Source organism: Micrasema longulum, unplaced genomic scaffold, assembly GCF_059751315.1.
Source record: "Micrasema longulum isolate JH-2025_06_02 unplaced genomic scaffold, ASM5975131v1 h1tg000116l, whole genome shotgun sequence".
Taxonomy (NCBI): domain Eukaryota; kingdom Metazoa; phylum Arthropoda; class Insecta; order Trichoptera; family Brachycentridae; genus Micrasema; species Micrasema longulum.
The window spans coordinates 155,735-177,086 of NW_028277322.1; the positions used below are offsets into that span (position 1 = coordinate 155,735).

A 21,352-nucleotide genomic window follows, 5' to 3' on the forward strand; every position below is an offset into this window, starting at 1 on the left:
AAGGCATGGCCAGTGTGTTTAAGGCTACTGGAAAATACGATAGATATCAAAAAAGTTCTAATTTCTAATATATTTTTTTTTGTCAATAAAAATGAGAAAATTATGTGCCTTTCATTTAAAAAAGAAACTATTTAAAAATGATTTTCTTATCCATAATTTCAACTAAAAATTAAATCGACACAAATTAAAATAATTTATCTTTTTCACATTGTCCTTATGAAATGCATTAACAATTTTGGGGCTATGAAAAATCAGTGTCCTTGCCCGAGTCCGGATTTACAGTTCAAGTTAATTATATAATCTTTGACTAGATCTATTTAATTTTTTGGGAAATAAATGTAAGCGTACATACGTAAAACATATTTTAGACATTGCTCGCAAAAAAAAATTCGCAGCTGAATTTTTATAGAGTATAATTTTAATAATTTGTTTTTGTACGGTTACTTAAGGATCAATATAATTATTATAAGCTCCTCCCCATCCAATTATTATATTAGAAAGATAAGACTGTAAATGGGCGTGATAAGAGATTGAAGTCACATCCAGGCGATATCATTCTTGAACATTCGTATAAATGGTGTAGAAACATGTGCAAGACGTTAATAAATAAAACCAAAGAAGACTTTTACAGGATCAAACTATCAAATGCCGCCGGAAATCCGAGCAAATCTTTGAAAGTCAGGAATGAGATAACTTTTAAAGAACAAAAAACAACCTTGATACGAAAGGAATTATGATTGACAGCAAAAAAGTCCAAATTGATGATGAAAACGTAAAAATGGTAACAAATTATATAAATGACTGTTTCACTTATATTGGACAAATCATATTACAGAAAAAACTGGATTCCCTAAAGAAAACTGAAAAGGAACTCTTACTAAGCCAAAGCATTAAGGAGCTACATTTAGTTTAAAAATTGGCTCAACAGACTTTACTGAAGTCAGAAAGGTGGTGGATTGGAAGACAAAAATACTACAGGCACTGATTGCATTTTGACGAAAATCATCAAACGTTAACACCCAGTCAAACCAATAATGCATATCACAAATTTAAGTTTAGCTGAGGGTATTCTTTCAACGCGTCCTAAAAAGGCTATGATTTGTCCGATATGCAAAGGGGGAAAAGAGGACGATGTATGTTGCTATCGCCCTACTAAATAAGCCTACTAAGCACGCTTTCGAAAATCATAAAAACCATCGTAAAAAATAGTTTAGTGTGATATTTAGGAAAAATGCAATCTGCCACAGAGGCAATACGGGTAGAAAAGGTAGGAGCACACAAGATGTAATTGCAATTGTATCACAAAGCGTTACTGAATCTCTAGATAGAGGAGACAAATGTACCGCTGTTTTCCTAGATCTTGCTGAAGCGTTGACACACTCTCACCCATTGATTAGAGAAATGTACTCATTTGGTATAAGTGGAGTCGCCCTAAAATGGTTTCAAAATTAACCTAAAGGTGAAACTCAAGTTACTAAATTAAATTATACACCAAGCTCGGAGAAATGCATCCACTTTGGAGTTCCACAGGGGAGCATCTGGGTCCGATTCTTTTGTCGATATACTTGAATGACCTTCTTGATACAGACATTGATGGTGGAGAGGCAGTGCTATTTGCAGATACGGCCATCGTATCATGCCTCAGGAGAACCTAAACATATGTTGCCTGCTCTTTAAACCTGCGGGCTCACGCCACCCTGGCAAGCTGTCGATGACGATTTTTTTACTTTATTCGGCGGAAGTGAGGGGCGCTGGATAAGTGTGGGAGGAGGTGAGAGTGCTGACTGGGGACAGGGTCTCCCGAAGTCAACTGGTTATGTCCACATGCTCCACTTAGGAGTGGTGTGGAAAAGAAAAGAAGAAGATTAATATTATTATGAAGGACATATAGATAGATCATTCGGATATCTTGTTAGAGAGATTCAACGCAAGTCAGGGCGATCCAGAAAGAAGAAGACGCCCGAGAAAAAGAAGCCCTTTATCACCCTAGATGCTCATAATCGCCACACCCCCTTCGCCTACTCCGATGCGTCACTTTCAGAAGCGCCGCCTACGTCGTACTGACATTTTTCAAGTTCACCTCCTAAGTATGTAGTTTGTGTCTTAATTCGTCTTCAAACGATTCTCCTGCTCAGATTGCCCATATAAATGTTCACGAAGCGATCAGTTAAAATTTCACATGTTCACTCATACCGGAGAGAAACCATTCTCATGCTCAGAGTGCCAATTTAAATGTACAAAAAAATATTATTTAAAATTACACATGTTGACTCATACCAGTGAGAAACCATTCTCATGCTCAGAGTGCCAACGTAACTTTTTTCGGAGACTAACGTTAAAACATCACATGATGACTCATACCAGCGTGAAATCACTCTCATGAACACTTACTCTCACACAAATACACACTCTCACAACTCTGCACTAACTCTCATACAAATACACCCTTTTGTTGTACCGCAATTTTATTTAGAAACTTTGCTGGTCTGTCTTGAAACTTTATTTTTTAATGTTATTAAATCATTGTCGACTGTTTGTATCTGTAAAATAAATCAATATTATTCTGGGTCTCCACTTGCCATCATTTTGCCTCGCCGAGTGTCCTACCAACTACCGTTTTTTTTTTCCTTCACGATCCACGACTTGGGTTCGGCGCCTCATTTCTTCATTTCTTAGACATACACCGAGCATCTGTCTTACCATGGATTGTTGCGTGCATTTTAGTTTCTGGCTACTTATCTGTGTAAGACATTGTTTCAAGTCCGTATGTCGTCACCGGCAACATACACGATTAAGCATACAGGGACTTGTTTATTTTCAAAAATATGCATTTGTTTATATTATTATGTTAGCCTAAGATTTATTTAAGAATTTGATTTATAAGATTTTTCTACTCAATTAAAATAATTAAGTCCAGGGTTTAGTTGTTTTGTTTATAACATTAGACTAGTTTATTTTATAATTTGTGATTAATATTATTATAAGGATCTTATGGAAAGGGAAAGGTACAAAAGGGGAAGGTTCCTACATTGCAATCAGACCATCTGTCTAGGAGAGAGCACGAAGATAGAACTCATAACAAGGAAGAGCGAGACGCTGTTTTGTAGTGGGTGTTATGTAAAATATAATCAGTCGGTTGACGACAGTGATGGGGGAAGCACGCGCGTAATATGAGTATTTATGAACTAAATTATGGAAAAGGGATTATAGAACCGTATATTTCCATGTTTTCTTTTCTTCAAATGTCTGAACTTTTAACTAAAATATTCCGTCTTTTACTAGTGGTAACACGATGTTACATCACCTTCCGCAAGGGAATTATTTACCACAGTCTTTTAAGACTTAAAACAATGGAGGTGATTTATTTATATTTGTACATTTAATCTTTACAACAACAACCAACCATCACGCCGTTTCCCCGTAAGGTTAGGCAGAGAGGATAGAACACCATATCACTCTATATTTGCATACAGATTTCGCTTCTTCTACATTCATACATCTTCTCATGCACGCGCGCCGATTATTCTGACTTTTGACACGCCCATCTTCAAGTATTTGTTGGATTTGGTCATGCCATGTCTTTCTCGGCCTACCTCTATTTCTGCATCCAGCAGCATTCGAATTGTAAATATTCTTAGCCGTTCTTTCGCTGTCCATTCGTTCTACATGTCCAAACCGCAGAGCTCCTTTCTTGATTTTGTCGATGATGCTTGTCTCAGCCTTACAAAAGGTACGGATCTCAACATTTGCGCATCTATCGTACATAGTTTTACCACACGTTCGCCTGAGAGATCGCATTAATCTTTAAATTAATACAAATGCCTATCAAAAGGGCAAGTTTGCAGAGGCTTGCAAACTTTGAGAAGAGTTAGGACCGGACAATATTGTCCTATCATATGCATATTTTCCTAATGTGAACAGAAATTTAGAGGACAGGGCAATGGTCCCAAGACATTGTCCTCCAGACAAGCAGAGTATCTGCTCGCAGCCGCATTGTCCTCGAGTGAGCGCGCAAGAACAGGACAGTATGACAATAACAATAACAATTTCGTTGCTCGTGGGCATTTTTTTTTACGAAAATGTCGCGTAGATGGCATCTTGAAGAAATCAAAATGTTTATCAATGTTTCGAGTAAGTCCAAATTTTTGCAGAAAGGCTGGATAATTATTTAGATCTGAATTTGTCGCAGCAGAAAGGAAAAGGAAAAACATTTTTAAAGAGGGAATGTGGAAGTCTAGGCATTTGCCAAGCGACCACTTAGACCAGCCAATGACAAGTCATATTTTCTTCTCAAAAATGTTTCCCTAAACAACTCCCTAGAGAGGAAATACAGCCTGTCTGCAAACACTTGGACATACTCAAAACATTGTTCGAGAGTTTGAGAAGGCATTTGGAGACAAAGAGATTGGCTCTCGATGCTACCATGGAGGTGTCGCTTACAAGAGCTGTCCTCGAGGAGGTCATCTATCGCCACCTGGATGGTCTCTTGCGGTTGACGAGCAGTTGCGTGAACTAAATCTCACGCAGTTTGTTATTTGTCAATACTTTTTGGAGCAATTTGGCCTTACAATTTACTGCTCCAAATTTACGGTGTGTAAGAAGAAAAAAGGAGAGGGAGAAAAAAGTCATATTTTATATTTCTTTAATTATAATTTTCTGTGTCCGGGCGGATGATGAATTAGTTAGAAACTCTCGGTTTCAACTCCCGGAATAGTAAATCTAGCGGAGGGGGTGGGTGCGCCTAGTACTCTGATTCTCGAGGTCCCCGGTCTGGCATTGGATGGTTCGAGCGGCCACTTTACATACTGTATAACATTCGCCATTGCATTCTGCCTTTGTTTAAACATCCACATTTCCCTGAATCTTTATTATGCGGGTAAGATTCATCTAGCCTAGTAGGTGAATGGTACAGTCGCATAGAGGTAAATGATGGTATAAATTGGTTACCATCGGTTATTACATTCTGGGGCCTTTTCTTGTTTGACATTTCACGTTGTTGCTTTGTCATATATTTTGGTTAACATTGTCGTGTCCTGCACATTGGTTGCCATCGTTGTTGGTTACCACTGTAGCTACTTTCCATTCCCGATAGTGTCACTGCATACTGTAAGCTTATCCAATTCCTATACATTGGTTAATATGCTTAGAATGCTCGGATACAGTCGTAACATTATTGTGTCTTGCACATTGGTCGCTATCATTGTTGTGTCCAGCACATTGGTTGCCATCGTTGTTGTGTCCTGCACATTGGTTGCCATCGTTGTTGGTTACCACTGTAGCTACTTTCCATTCCCGATAGTGTCACTGCATACTGTAAGCTTATCCAATTCCTATACATTGGTTAATATGCTTAGAATGCTCGGATACAGTCGTAACATTATTGTGTCTTGCACATTGGTCGCTATCATTGTTGTGTCCAGCACATTGGTTGCCATCGTTGTTGTGTCCTGCACATTGGTTGCCATCGTTGTTGGTTACCACTGTAGCTACTTTCCATTCCCGATAGTGTCACTGCATACTGTAAGCTTATCCAATTCCTATACATTGGTTAATATGCTTAGAATGCTCGGATACAGTCGTAACATTATTGTGTCTTGCACATTGGTCGCTATCATTGTTGTGTCCAGCACATTGGTTGCCATCGTTGTTGTGTCCTGCACATTGGTTGCCATCGTTGTTGGTTACCACTGTAGCTACTTTCCATTCCCGATAGTGTCACTGCATACTGTAAGCTTATCCAATTCCTATACATTGGTTAATATGCTTAGAATGCTCGGATACAGTCGTAACATTATTGTGTCTTGCACATTGGTCGCTATCATTGTTGTGTCCAGCACATTGGTTGCCATCGTTGTTGTGTCCTGCACATTGGTTGCCATCGTTGTTGGTTACCACTGTAGCTACTTTCCATTCCCGATAGTGTCACTGCATACTGTAAGCTTATCCAATTCCTATACATTGGTTAATATGCTTAGAATGCTCGGATACAGTCGTAACATTATTGTGTCTTGCACATTGGTCGCTATCATTGTTGTGTCCAGCACATTGGTTGCCATCGTTGTTGTGTCCTGCACATTGGTTGCCATCGTTGTTGGTTACCACTGTAGCTACTTTCCATTCCCGATAGTGTCACTGCATACTGTAAGCTTATCCAATTCCTATACATTGGTTAATATGCTTAGAATGCTCGGATACAGTCGTAACATTATTGTGTCTTGCACATTGGTCGCTATCATTGTTGTGTCCAGCACATTGGTTGCCATCGTTGTTGTGTCCTGCACATTGGTTGCCATCGTTGTTGGTTACCACTGTAGCTACTTTCCATTCCCGATAGTGTCACTGCATACTGTAAGCTTATCCAATTCCTATACATTGGTTAATATGCTTAGAATGCTCGGATACAGTCGTAACATTATTGTGTCTTGCACATTGGTCGCTATCATTGTTGTGTCCAGCACATTGGTTGCCATCGTTGTTGTGTCCTGCACATTGGTTGCCATCGTTGTTGGTTACCACTGTAGCTACTTTCCATTCCCGATAGTGTCACTGCATACTGTAAGCTTATCCAATTCCTATACATTGGTTAATATGCTTAGAATGCTCGGATACAGTCGTAACATTATTGTGTCTTGCACATTGGTCGCTATCATTGTTGTGTCCAGCACATTGGTTGCCATCGTTGTTGTGTCCTGCACATTGGTTGCCATCGTTGTTGGTTACCACTGTAGCTACTTTCCATTCCCGATAGTGTCACTGCATACTGTAAGCTTATCCAATTCCTATACATTGGTTAATATGCTTAGAATGCTCGGATACAGTCGTAACATTATTGTGTCTTGCACATTGGTCGCTATCATTGTTGTGTCCAGCACATTGGTTGCCATCGTTGTTGTGTCCTGCACATTGGTTGCCATCGTTGTTGGTTACCACTGTAGCTACTTTCCATTCCCGATAGTGTCACTGCATACTGTAAGCTTATCCAATTCCTATACATTGGTTAATATGCTTAGAATGCTCGGATACAGTCGTAACATTATTGTGTCTTGCACATTGGTCGCTATCATTGTTGTGTCCAGCACATTGGTTGCCATCGTTGTTGTGTCCTGCACATTGGTTGCCATCGTTGTTGGTTACCACTGTAGCTACTTTCCATTCCCGATAGTGTCACTGCATACTGTAAGCTTATCCAATTCCTATACATTGGTTAATATGCTTAGAATGCTCGGATACAGTCGTAACATTATTGTGTCTTGCACATTGGTCGCTATCATTGTTGTGTCCAGCACATTGGTTGCCATCGTTGTTGTGTCCTGCACATTGGTTGCCATCGTTGTTGGTTACCACTGTAGCTACTTTCCATTCCCGATAGTGTCACTGCATACTGTAAGCTTATCCAATTCCTATACATTGGTTAATATGCTTAGAATGCTCGGATACAGTCGTAACATTATTGTGTCTTGCACATTGGTCGCCATCATTGTTGTGTCCGGCACATTGGTTGCCATCGTTGTCGTGTCCTGCACATCGGTGACCACTGTAGCGACTGACTCTGTTCCTAATCGTGTTAGCTTTACATCGGCTGTAGTGGTCAGTCTTTTCACGGTCTCGGGTCTGTGTATTATATTTTCGTCGCTGTACATCGGTCGCGGGGGTTACTTCCTGTTCTCGGCCTTGTTCCTGGGCGAGTTGAGGTGACGCAGCGCGCACTTGGCGGCCGTGCACTTGGCTATGCGGTAGTTCCTCCCGACCCCCTTGAAGGAGCCCGCGTTCAGGACCTCTACAGTGACGCGGACCCTTCTGCCGTCGGCCAACTTTTCGGGTTTCCTGCAACGAGAAGATAACAATTTAAAAATTGACAAGCCATAAAAAAAATAACAAAAATAAGGATGCAGCTTCTTCGACAGACGGAAGAGTCGAGGAAATGTGGATGTTTAAATACTGGCCACATAAATCAAACGATAATAATGTCCGTATTCCCTTATTCCAGGTGCTCTTCGTCTCTGTTGTAATTTATTTTATTTTATTTTATTTATTTATCAAAAGAAAACAACAGCCGTTACAACAAAAAAATAAATATTTACAAAAAACCAAAATTATAGTTTTCTATACATTACTAAATACAATGTCAAAATAAGAAGAAAAGAAGCGCACATTGAAATAGCCACTCCGCATCATTCCACACGTAAAAAATAAATAAAATATTACAATAATAATGAAATAATAAAAAAATTAAAGAAAAGGTTTTTTGTTTAATCTAACTTAAAAATCCTTTCACCGGCGGATCCATACGAAGTAACGAGAAAATAAATATTATGTATCTTGTACATTAATTACTAGTACATAAACACATACATTTCTTTATAAAACACACAGTTTTCCCTGAAGATGGCTCCTGCAATGGTAGCCGAAACGTCGGATCAAATCCAACATACACGGTATTACCCAAAAAAGATACATAATATTTATAACAGTGACCGTGAAAACCTTCGCACCTATTTAACGAGAAAATCTTTAAAAAGGCTATAAAAAAAATGGATAGTGGAGCTAGGTAGAAGTAAAATGGATTGTCTCATTCGCCCATACCAATATTGAATCAACTGCTTCACAAGTGTACAGCTTATGTTAGGTTTTCGTTATTTTCATTGTGTGTTTTGTAATATAAATAATATAGATGTACATAAATACCTTGTTTTTAAAACTGTCTGAATATTTGTTAATTATCTTCGTTTTTTTAAGTTAGTTTTCTTTGTTTATTCTCAAATGTAATTTTAAAAAAGTATATTGTTAAGTGTCCCCGGCACGGGTGACCCCAGTGAGGTCACATTGTTTTTATTATTAATTGTAGTTTGTAAGTAAAAAAAATATGAATAAATAAAATAAAATAAATACAGAGCCATCAGTCCTCCTTTCTTTCTTTGCTCAAAGTGTACAAAAAATCAATGTATTAACAATTTAATACATTGATTTTTACAATTCAATGTTTGTCAATTCATCACCCTTGGAGCTGTTAATATTAACACATTACAACAGCGACGAGGAACATTTTAGACAAGGGAATATGGAAGTCCAGATAGGTGGGAACAGCGGCAGCTTACCCGAACTTGGCTGTCTCCGGTTCCATCTCCAGCAGCTCTCTGACCGGACTCTTGGGAACGGTTTCACTGAACAACTCCATCTCGCGCTTCATGAGGGAATAATAAACTCTCCACACGGCGTCCAAGGACATACCTAGAAAAGGAAACGTAATGTTTTATTATCCGCGGGAGACGGTGCGCAGGGCACTACGTGTGTATTATTATAATTATTGGAAGCTTTGATATACTTCTGCTCTCCGATCGTAGCTGAAAATTTGTAAGTAAGTTGTCGACCGTTAAAAAGTATCGAGACGTCGTCAATGCGTAGACAAAAAATGGAAAAAGAAGACTGTTATTGTTATAGCATTGTTTTACACTTTTTCCCTTCCTTAACATATTACAACAGAGATGAAGAACATTTAAGAGAAGGTAATATGGAAGTCTAGGCATCTACAGGGCTTATGACCTGTCAATGGCTGGTTTGAGGTTGTAGGTTGAGGAACAATGAAGTACTGTTTATCCATCAGTATAGACCAAACTATGGACTTAATTCTTCAATGACCAGTCTTTGTCGTATTGTTAACTCGAGACAAGATCATCTGGACTTTTTTGGTTTAAGTTTACAGGGATTTAAACGAGCACTAAATAAATAGTCCAGATCTTGTCTCGATGTCCCTTATGTTTGTCAATGCTTCTTTTCTTTTTTTAAATTGTTTAAACTATTCTTTTATTGTAATATTTAAACCCTATAAATTGTACACATGGACAATGTCCATTAATAAATAAATAAACTAAGAATCTTTTGGTGAAAGTTTTTGTCAAGCATCCGACAGATTTTTCCATTTTTGAACAAAACTTACCAGAGTCCAGGAATATGGCTCCCGCAATAGACTCGAATAGATCTCCTAATGCCTTCGGAACCTCCACGTCTTCTGCCTGTTCGCACTCATCTTCTTGTATAAGGTAGTGCTAAAATATTACAAAAGTAGCATTAGATAAATAATTTAAATTTATTGCAACAGAGAGGGAAAACATTTTTGAATAATGCCAAAATCGGCCGCGTCGAGCGCCACGTGTATTGCGAGTCACATGTCAAAAGTATCATCTCAAAGAAAAATAGTCCTTAAGAAATAATGTTTGAAATACTGTTTTCCAAATTGATAATCTTCAAAGAATTTGTGTCTGTAAGTTAACTCTAGAAGAAAAGTTCCGGTACTGGGTTTAACATGTTCAAAATATAATACACTTGTTAGTATGAATAAATAAGCTGGATTTAAATTTATTTCAACAGAGAGGGAAAACGTTTTTGAGAAGGGAATTTGGAAATCTAGGCATTTACAGGGCTTATGACCTGCATTTGGCTGGTTTAAGTGGCCACTTTACACACTGTGTAACATTCACCATTCTGCCCATGTCCACATCCACATTTCCTCAACTCTTCCATCTGTTGACTTTTGTGAAGTAAAGGAGCTGAGACCTTTATCACGTGGGTGAGATTCATCCGGCTGAACTAAATCACCTGCTAGGCAACGCCTTAAAACCGTTTCTTAATTTTTATACTTCTTTTTTTACCAGGTAGCTAATTCGACAATGTTTGAATACGTCCAAATGCTTGCAGACTGGCTGGTGGTGAATGTTACACAGTGTGTAAAGTGGCCACTTAAACCAGCCAATGACAGGTCATAAACCCTGTAAATGCCTAGACTTCCATATTCCCTACTCAAAAATGTTTTCCCTCTCTGTTGAAATAAATTTAAATATAAATAACTCCCTAGGGAGGAAATCCAACCAGTCTGCAAGCATTTGGACATACTCAAACATTGTTAGATAAATAAACATAATAAAATTTGCCGCAACAGAGCGAAAACACTTTTGCTCGGGAAGGGAATACGGAAGTCTTGGGCTCGCGACCTGTCACATTTTGCCTATTTTTTAACATCCACATTTCCTCAACAATATACACGAAGAAATCAGGAGGAGAATAATGGCTGCCAATCGTTGCTAACAATTACGGTCCAAACTGATAGGAAATGCCTCCGAAACCTGGGTTATGGCAAAGAATATTGACGGAACCATTGCAGCTTTTGAGAGAAGAATCCTCAGAGTTGTCTATGGCCCTTTGAGAGAAAACCACCTTTGGTGTCGTGTTTACGATAGGGAGCTCTACGAAATCTACAGCTGCATCTGATGTAATCAATTCCATCAAGGCTGGCCATATAGTTAGAATGGACGACGAAAACCCCATACCTAACTCTCTCTGTGCCGCAAGGACAACAAAGACCGGGAAGGCCCAAAACGCGATGGATGGACTGCGCCAGTGCAGATAGACAATCCTGGAAGTGAGAAACTGGAGAGGAAGGGCAGCAGACCGGCGAAAGTGGAGGAGACTCCTGAATTAACCCGAGGCCCACCCAGGGCTGTCGAGCGTATGATGATGAGTGAGATTCATCCATGAATTTTTCCACCTACTAGGCGACGCCTGGAAATACCTATAAATTTTTATACTTCTTTTGAATCTAGACATTTGTACCCAATCATCAAACTCTTATCTGCACCTGATGGGGCGTGGGATGGCAAGGTGATCAGTCTTACGCTTCAGAACTTAATTGAAATCAGTGTATTATAACGCTAATATTTTGTGTCTGCTAGGGGGGGGGTCCTGAAAACTAACATTTAAAATCTACCAATTTTCCTTTTACCCCCTTCTCTCTTCATAGTATAGTGTAGATATGTAGTCAATTTTTATTTCTCAAGAAAATATACGTGTGCATCAATGTTTTGTTCTATGGTGAAAATATTATAATAAACCTACAACATGTCCATATACCACTGATTTTCTCAAATTAAACAATTTGGGTAGATAGGAAGAAATGCCCGCCCTTGTGCATGTGTATGTAAACTGTACACGCATATAAAGTGTTTAAATAAATAAACGGCTGAAAGAATTTACGATGAAATTGTTGATGGATGCAGAAACCGAGGGAGACCGAGAAAGTACTTCAACAAAGACTTGAAGATGGACAAGTCAAAAGAGGCAATAATCGGCGCGCGTGTATGAGAAGATGTATGGATGTGATGCGAGACAAAGCGATGTGGCGTCGGAGCTTCTTCGCTCAGCGGATCATCGCTGTTATCGTACTCTGCACGTGAAACTCACTTCCTCGCTGATGGAGTGTCCGTTCTCTTCCTGGATTTTGACGAATCTCATTAGAACTTCCTCCAAGCCGGGAGAGAGGTGCCGAAAATATCTGGAAACAGAAAAAATATCTGATAATATAAAGCTCGACGTACAATGAGCAATTCCAGCCCAACCCGGAATTAAATTTTAAAAATGTTTTCGTGTACACGTGAATATTTGAACATTTTGGAGTAGGATGAAATATCTCAAAAACGCACGCAAAAATAAATAAAAAATGTTAAAAATAGTATTCATTTTAAAATCGTAAATAATGACGTCACTCCTTATATCTACGTGTAGTATTTCCGGTTTCCGCTCTAAAGCCCCCGCACCTTGTAAGGAACGTTTTGACCATAGAAAAAAAGAGTATAATTTGTATAATTTGACATTTCAACCAGAGATTATGTCAGTTTTCTAAGTTTTTCTAAATCGAAACGTTCGTAAAAACAACCATAACATAGAAATGAGCAAATTACGATCAACTAAATGAAGTAATCAAAGCAATATTCCATAGATTCTTGTCAGGTCAGTGAAAGTAAGAACGGCAACCGTTTCATGACGTCACTACTGAAAAGTGACACACTGATTACAGTCATTTGGCGCGGTATTTTATAAATGTAACTTTAAAAAATCATATCTACGAGGATAAAGTCAATGGTAAATGAAATGAAATTATTAACATATAAACAAAGAATATTTTACAATACAATGATATTTGTTCATAAAATTATAAACTCTAATAAAAAAACAGAGTTTTGGAAAAAATTGATCGGAACCAGCATGAACACGATCACAATACTAGAGAAAAGAACAAAATTAGACTTCCATTTAGGAAAAAGGCAAAGTCACAAAATTCAATTTTATTTAAAGCAATTAAAAAGTATTACGAAATGGAAAAAAATATTTATGAAGAAAAAAACATATCAAAATTTAAAATAATGGTCAAGACATATGTGATAAACAATTTATAAATTAAATATATTTGCAATGTTATTATTAGAACACACATAACAATATGTATGATATGTGTGCCCTACTTTAAGATTTAAATAAATAAATAAAATATCTTTGTAAATAACGCGCAAAAATAATAATAAAAAATTGCTTAGTTAAATAGTATGCTTATAGAAAAAAATTAATTAGAAAACAGTGGAATTCCTCATTCCGACTGCCCGCTTATGCAGAGGAAAAATAGAGAAGCACTTAAGGATAGTACTGCTATAAAATAAAAAATAAACTCCACACTTTTAAATGTTGGATTATTTTTTAGGCTTCAGAGAAGTCTGTGTTTACTGCATGGACTTGTGATTGTGATTTAAAGGCTTGTGTTATATAATGCTCGTTTATACGATTTGTTTTATAACAAGGTTTGTGTTTGTAGTGGTCGACCGTCCTGCTATGAAACCATGTTGTTCTTGAACTGCCATTTGCTTAAGGCTGTAGTCGGGAAAATACATAAATCATACGATTTTGCCATTTTAAAATGAATGTTTTTTTTAAATCGGGCAATAATAAAAACACAAAAAAAAAAAATTAGATAATAACAATATGTTTTAAAGGTATTTCTGTTAAAAAATATGCTTAAAAATTTTATGTAAATAAAATATAATTACTTTTGGACCGGCAGATTACGCCATTTCAAATTAAGACTTAACTTAGGTATCTGGGATCTCAATAAAGACGAAGTATTGAACAAAAAATTTCCGTAATAATTTGAAGATAATACATTTAACATAAAAGTGGCCGCGGCCAAATTTTCATTTTTTGTTTTTGAAAAAAAATACAAGCATTTTAAATCATTTTAACATTTTTGTGACATTTTCCTTCATTTATACTTAAAATTATGCCTTCGGTAATACTTAAAAAATAGAAAAAATATTGAAATACTTTAGTTGAAGCCTTTTTTATAGAATTGTATTATCGTTTTTTGAAAAAAGAAGATAATTCTGGTTGTAATATTTAATTTAAAACAATATCTTATTGACTTTTTCGTGAGCTACTACTGAGCTCCCCGACGCCGGATGCGCCGGTGGGGCCGACGATGTGCGCTTACTTGTGCATTCCGTGTCGCACGGCGAGGGAGGCGAAGATGGTGTTGTTGACCAGAGCCGAGCGCAGGTCCGTCAGCGCCCCCGGAGAGTGGCGACGGGGATCTTCGTACAGCTGGCGGGTGATCAGGTAATCTGCACAGAAAAGTGGAATCATACACGACGCAATACAGTATAGTCTCTATTATCCAAACAATGGGGTATTTTGGTGTTTTTTTTTATTATTTTTAAATAAGCAAAAAAATTATTATTATTATTTTAATTTTCATCTTTGTTATTATTCCCTTTCCGCACCTAATGGTGCATAGGGCAATTTTGATGCAAACAAGCCATGTGAAACGTATTGATTTCGGTTTCAGCGGTAGATTGCCATTAATTTCATCCGAGAAACCGATTTCACTCAGCTTGTTTAACGTCCCCCACGGCGTTGTTTAATCCGAGATCTAATTTTCATTAGTTCTTTCATAAGATGAGCAAAGTAGGGTAAAAAAATTTAGTACCCTAGCAACACTAACGAAATTTCCATTTTGTTTTTTCAACAATCTGACAGATGGAAAAATAATTCAATTTTTAAGTAATGCAATTGCTATTTAAACATTCATTTGCTACTTACACATGAAATGTGATACCATCCTGTTTTTATAAGATCCTAGAAGTATTTCTACAGTTTAAAAGGACACAACACGGCATAGTTGAATTCAAATCAGGAGTTGCGAACTAAGCGACATCTACAAATAAACTAATGGGTCAAAAAGTAAACCTACTCATTTATGAGTAGTTTAGTCGCCTTCTGTTTATGTGCGTATGCGGTTTCTGGAATATTCTCAATTCTATGGGTGCATCATAAAAAATCTACATCCGAAGTTTTGCGGTATGGTCCCGAATGGCCAAGTGCAAGTACTATTATTGTAGTTACCGAGGACGGCGTCTCCGAGGAATTCCAGCCTCTGGTAGCAGTCGGTGAGGCGGTTGGAGCTGTGGGAGGCATGCGTCATGGCCTGCAGCAGGTAGCAGCGGTCGCGGAACCGGTACCCGAGGGTTCGCTCGAGAGACTCGTATCCTGGGAATCGGAAATAGAAACACCTCAATTGTAAAAATGAAAACATGTTTTATTAAAAACATTAAATTTGTTAAAACTTAACGATAGAAGAAAAATTAAAGACAGTAAATTCAGTATGGAATTGCCCAGAACTGTTTTTCTCTCATCAACTTCAGGCTGGAAGAATCACAAGACGAGAGCCACCGTTTTATAGCAACAATTCACAGACAGTGTATACTTGTAATGCCGTATTAAATAGACTCCGGGAACTCGGCAATATTTATTCCCACGTATCGGGTATATTTAGTGTGGGGTATTGTTCTTACGGAACAAACTTCTTTAACATTTTCAAAGATGGCAAAGTTGCCAGTACTTCTGCCCGACTCCAGTCAGTTGCTCTCTGAGTTTTGTAAGGGGTGGTTCTTTCGCCCGCGTTGCGAGCACGAGCGAATGGTTTTATCATGTTTAGGAACTAAATTAAAATATTATCACTTTTGACTTAATTTGAAGTAATTACCTATGAATGTTGAATTTTTTCAATTTAAAACCGGATTTTTTTTGCATGCGTAGTTATTACACAGCACCGTAACGTGAGGATGTTTTTGTCACAGTAAATGAAGGATTAATAACTCCCTAAGGAGTGAAATCGAGCCTGTCTACATTCGGACATTACTAACCCGATAACATTTGGGCCAATTCTCCCTCGGGGTCGGGCACGTTCCTGAGGAGAGGGGAAGGCGGCGCGTTCAACTCACCAAAAATCACCTGTAAAATGTTATTTATTTATTTTAGAAAACAATAACAGATCGCTGGCGACACTCACAGGCACTGCATCGGTAAACATTGGTTTGAGTGGCCACTTTGCACACTGTGTAAAATTCACAATTCTGACTATGTTTAAACATCCGTATTTCTCCAACTCTTCCATCTGTTGACCCTTGGGGAGTAAGAGAGCTGAAACCTTTACCATTTCACATTTCGTATTACCATCACTTTAGTTTACCAGTGCCAAATTACAATAATAGCGATAAGCCCGGATTAAGCAAACAAAAGCTAAAACTGGACAGAGACTTAGGAGTTGTTTTGGACTATAAACTGACACAACGAGCATATAGATAATACAGTAAATAAATCACTTCGTTAACAGAATATCCTCTGATTTTACTCATGTCCGTACAATCAAAACTCTCTATTGCTCGACTGTTCGCCCTCTTCTAGAATATGCCTCCTAGAATAGTGGGCTGCTCTCCATTCTATGTCAATCGCATAAATCACATTGAATCAGTCCAACATCGCTCGCTTTGAACAGTAGCGTGGATGCTCGGACTAGAGAGAGGTAATTATTCTTATGCTGATAAAGTCAATGTTCAATATTTCTAGTCTACAAAAACGTAGAACTAATATTGACTCCATATATATGTTCGGCATACTAAATGGTATAATCGATGTTCCATCATTACTGGCACAAGTAAAATTCAATATAACGACTCGTAGGTTGAGAAACAATGAAGTACTGTTCATCGATCAGCATAGAACAAACTATGGCCTTAATTCTCCAATGACCCGTCTTTGTCGTATTGTTGACTCGAGACAAGATCATCTGGACTTTTTTGGTTTAAGTTTACAAGGATTTAAACGAGCACTAAATAAATAGTCCAGATCTTGTCTCGATGTCCCTTATGTTTGTCAATGCTACTTTTCTTATTTTTTTAATATTTAAACTATTATTTTATTGTAATATTTAAACCCTATAAATTGTATACATGGACAATGTCCGTAAATAAATAAATAAATACGTGTCCCATTATTCGAGCAACATTAGTGGGCCTGCAATTTTCGCATTTTAGAATAACAATATTATAGATCCCTTCGTGTCTCGAGATCCATCCATCCATCTAAAAACCCCTTAATTTAGTTGTCTATACCCGAGACTGCTCACCTGAACCCATCGTCCGTGCTCATCCTTGCGCGGCTTCAAACTCCCCGGTACTCTGTCGTCCCAGTTCCATTCCCCCCCGAGGTCTTCTAGATCGCTCTCATTGTCCTCGCTGTCGTAAGGATCTTTCTCCGGCGAGGCGCTGTCTTCGCACTCGGCTGCGGCGGGATCGTCCTCGCAATTGTCGGGATCTTCGTCGACGGGATCATCGTCGCACCAAACATCCATTTCGTCCACAAACTTGGGAAGAACGTTGCATTTTTTACTAAAAATCAAATCTAAATTACCAATTACTGCGTCAGTTTTATCTTCAATTATAACATTTTCAAACGTTTCTTCTACCGAATTCACAACATCATCACATTTACTCGTTTCATCTACGCGAGTATAAAATTTTCTGTATTTATTCTTTCTCTTTCTGGATCTCTTGAGCTTTTTATCACTTGCTTCATTATTTGGGTTATTTTTGGCTTTACATTCACTTTTCCCAATGCCTTCTTTAACTTCTCCACTTCCGCCACCAATTTTACCACTAGCATTACGTGTTGCTTCTCTTTTACCATTAGCACATTGTTGTATGCCCATTACATCTAAAGTTTCACCACTAACTTGATTAATCAATTCATTTCTATCTTTAACTTTACCATTTACTTTAACATTTGCATCTTTAGTTACTTCATTAAAATCATTATTTTTACCACAAGCATCAATTGTGGCTTCACTTTTACCGATAACAACTCTTGTTTTCCCTAATCCATCTTTGCTCCGACCGTTTTCTGTTTTTTTTTTCGCGTTCCGGAGTGCGGATTCCTCCACCCGGTGAACGAACGGGTGCGCGGGATCCAGCGAGACTTCTTCCTTGGGCAGCACGCGGATGCCCAACCAGGCCATGAAGAGGAGAGCTCCCCTAGGTCCGCACTCGATCAGGTATGCTCCGATCAGGGCCTCGACGCAATCTGCCACGGATTTATCTGGGGAAAGAAGACACGACAATGCAGATAGATTTCAGATTAACACGCTGCACATACCAACGATTGTAATGTTTGAGCAAATTTTCACACGCACAGGCAAGTGGGATAGAACCCGAGGCTAATGGAAAAAGTTTCCCCGCTCGCGCTTGTTCATCACGGCGATCTCACATTCAGTCATAATTTTATTTCTTTTAACCGACTCTAACGATTTATCAACATCAGCAAATCGCTCCCTTCGCATCCATTATGGACCTTTATTACAAAGAATTGCGGGTCCTGTTTGTTGCTAGCATAATTGATGGCGGCCTCCGTGGTGTAGTGGTCAAGATGCTTGACACACACATAAGGTTCCGGGTTCGATTCCCGGTGAGAACACAAACAATTACAGTGGTGAATTACACCACTGTAATTGGGCCTCCTGGCCTGTTGTGGCGCAAAAAAAAAAAGAAAAAAAAAAATTAATGAAATTAACTTACTAACCTCAAATTTGACGCAAATCAACAATTTTTTTATATTTATTTATCGTATTGTATTATATTGTCGGCCTCGTGGTGTAATGGTCAGCGCGTTTGCCTACCATGCAAGAGGTCTCGAGTTCAAGTCCCGGCATGGTTGATTTGAAATATTGATTTAAAAGTGTGTTTTCACACTAGAATATTTCATAGTTCCTGGACTGGTACCTGAAGCGTAAGACTGATCATCTTACCTTCATATCCGGCCTTACCTTCATTGCAGCCTCTGTGGTGTAGTGGTCAAGACGCTTGACTCGCACACGAAAGGTTCCAGGTTCGATTCCCGGTGAGTGGTGAACTCAAAAATGAAAATGTGATTTTTCTCAAGCCTGGGTGTTCTGTGATGTAGTTGACCACTGTAATTAGGCCTCCTGGCCTGTTGTGATGCAAAAATAAAAAAATAAATAAATGTGACAAAAAATTATCAAGATGTGCTGCGATTGGTTTATCAATGCAGTGCCCTATGCACCATTAGGTGCGGAGAGGAAATGATGATGATTGTTATGATTGTAGTCTAGTTCTCCTCTAAAGGGAATATAAAACATAAACTTAACACGAACCTTAAACAAATTACAACAGGGATGAAGAACATCTTAGAGAGGGGAAAATTGAAGTTTAACTGGCCACTTTACACCCTGTGTAACATTCACCATTTTGCAAATGAAGAAGTTTAAAAATTGAAAAATTGTTTTCAGGCATTGCCTATGAATCTCTTCTTAACAATAAAGGTTTCAGCTCTTTAACTTACAAAAATGAACAGATGGAAGAATTGAAGAAATATGGATGTTCAAACATAGGGAAAATGGTGAATGTCACACAGTGTGTAAAGTGGCCACTTAAACCAGCCAATGACAGATCATAAGTTATGTGAATGCCTAGTCTTCTATATTAGCTTCTCTCAAATGTGCTTCATCTCTGTTGTAATATGTTAATCTCAACGACTCCCTAGGTGGTGAAATCCGGTCTTTTGTCTACAAACATTTTGACAAACTCAAAAACAACAAAGAAGCAATGTACAGTAAAACCACATTTTTACATTTTCTCACTCTTTACACAGAAATATTTAGGTCCCATTTTTTTCCCAAACATTCTCACTCAAATATTCCCCCCAATTAACCTTTTTTACGTTTTTCATAATCCCCGGTTTTACGTCGAATTTTTTTCATAACTCATTCGATCTGTCAAAAGACGAGCCGCGCGCCGCCGCGTGAATAGAGAATAAAATCTAGGTGAATAAAAAAATGTATAAATTATTGTCTTAAACTAAATTCAAAGTAGGTGCAGTGTAACTGACCATTTTGTTGAAGTGTCTAATTTTGACATTTTACTAAGTGACACGCAGTTGACGCATGTTTAGGAAGAATAAAGTCTTTACAGCAATAAATTACGATGCAGAAAGTTTAAAAAATTGGCAGTAGAAAAATTATTAGATGTAATAAACATGATGTGAAAAGAAGACAGTTTAAACAGTTATGTAAAAAGTGTGAAACAGTTTTGCCGCGATGTAAATGACAGTTGAAATTTTGTGGTGCCATACTAAAAAAAGTGATACCATATAAATAAAATTTCCCAATATTTAGGGAAAAATCGCTGTATGCATTTTATGCAAATTCAAATGTTTATTTTTGTGTTTTTAAGGTTAGTACCTATAGTCCTTAAAATTTAGATTGATTCTTCTTCTTCCTAGTTTTTTTGGATTTTTACACCCCTAACTGGGGTGTTCTAGCCAGTGTCAAGTTTAGGATATCTTATTTAAATATTTACACATGTGTTAGTACTATACATACAAGTTAGTGTGTTAGTGTTAGTATTTAACTTATTTACAACTTAATTCCATTTTTAACTACTATTTAAATAAAATTTTAAATATCTGTTTATTGGGATAGTCCTTAAAATTTAGATAGATTAAAATGACAGCTGCCAAACTAATGTCAATAGTGATGGGAAATTACTGATCACTGATCATGTACCGATCAAATCGATTTTATCAGTTTTTCATGCAAACATGAAACTCTGTTTCCGAAAATTGATATAAACACGCAAAAACAAACCTATTATAGTGCGTTTAAGACAATTATTCACCAAAAAATAAGACATTTATAATTTTTTCATAACAACATAAAATTAATTATTATTTTATTAGATCAATTTACATTGATTAATTTGTTCCATCTCTAATGTTTTTGCAAAATGATGTAACCTTGTAAGAACGTCGTTAATAATTAGCTTTATTTAACTTTTTTTTGTTTTAAAGCTGATTTTATATATTAATGTGTCAAGCATTGTATTAAAAAAATAATTAACACGCCAGATACGAATGATTTTTCGTGTGTCAATATAAATCACTTCGTGGATGTTACTACAAAGTTATGTCATCACTTTTGCCGACAAATGTCATTCTAATCAAGCTATATTTTAAGGACAATAGGTTAGATTAATGAAACATGTATTTTTTAAAATTCAATAAAAATAACACATTGTAGTGAAGTGAAGAAAAAATATTTTTAATATACAGGGTGTTCATTAAACCTTGGAACATCCGAAACCACGATGATCAGTATGCGCAAGAAGACATATTGGCATATCAAAATATT

The 21,352-nt window shown here is 37.5% G+C and overlaps 1 protein-coding gene across 1 annotated transcript in view; it reads right to left on the reverse strand.

Annotated features, from left to right (window-relative positions):
• Positions 1-7,514: 7,514 nt before the first annotated feature.
• Positions 7,515-21,352, reverse strand: part of Dcr-1 (Endoribonuclease Dcr-1) — a 63,178-nt gene continuing 49,340 nt past the window's right edge. The window contains exons 33-40 of the mRNA XM_088239497.1: positions 17,279-18,246; positions 16,017-16,104; positions 15,217-15,360; positions 14,306-14,435; positions 12,232-12,322; positions 9,935-10,043; positions 9,096-9,228; positions 7,515-7,824 (exon numbers count right to left, since the gene is read on the reverse strand). Coding sequence (XP_088095623.1) covers positions 7,653-7,824; positions 9,096-9,228; positions 9,935-10,043; positions 12,232-12,322; positions 14,306-14,435; positions 15,217-15,360; positions 16,017-16,104; positions 17,279-18,246 — 1,835 coding nt within the window. The 3' untranslated portion in view covers positions 7,515-7,652. The remainder of the gene's footprint in view (positions 7,825-9,095; positions 9,229-9,934; positions 10,044-12,231; positions 12,323-14,305; positions 14,436-15,216; positions 15,361-16,016; positions 16,105-17,278; positions 18,247-21,352) is intronic.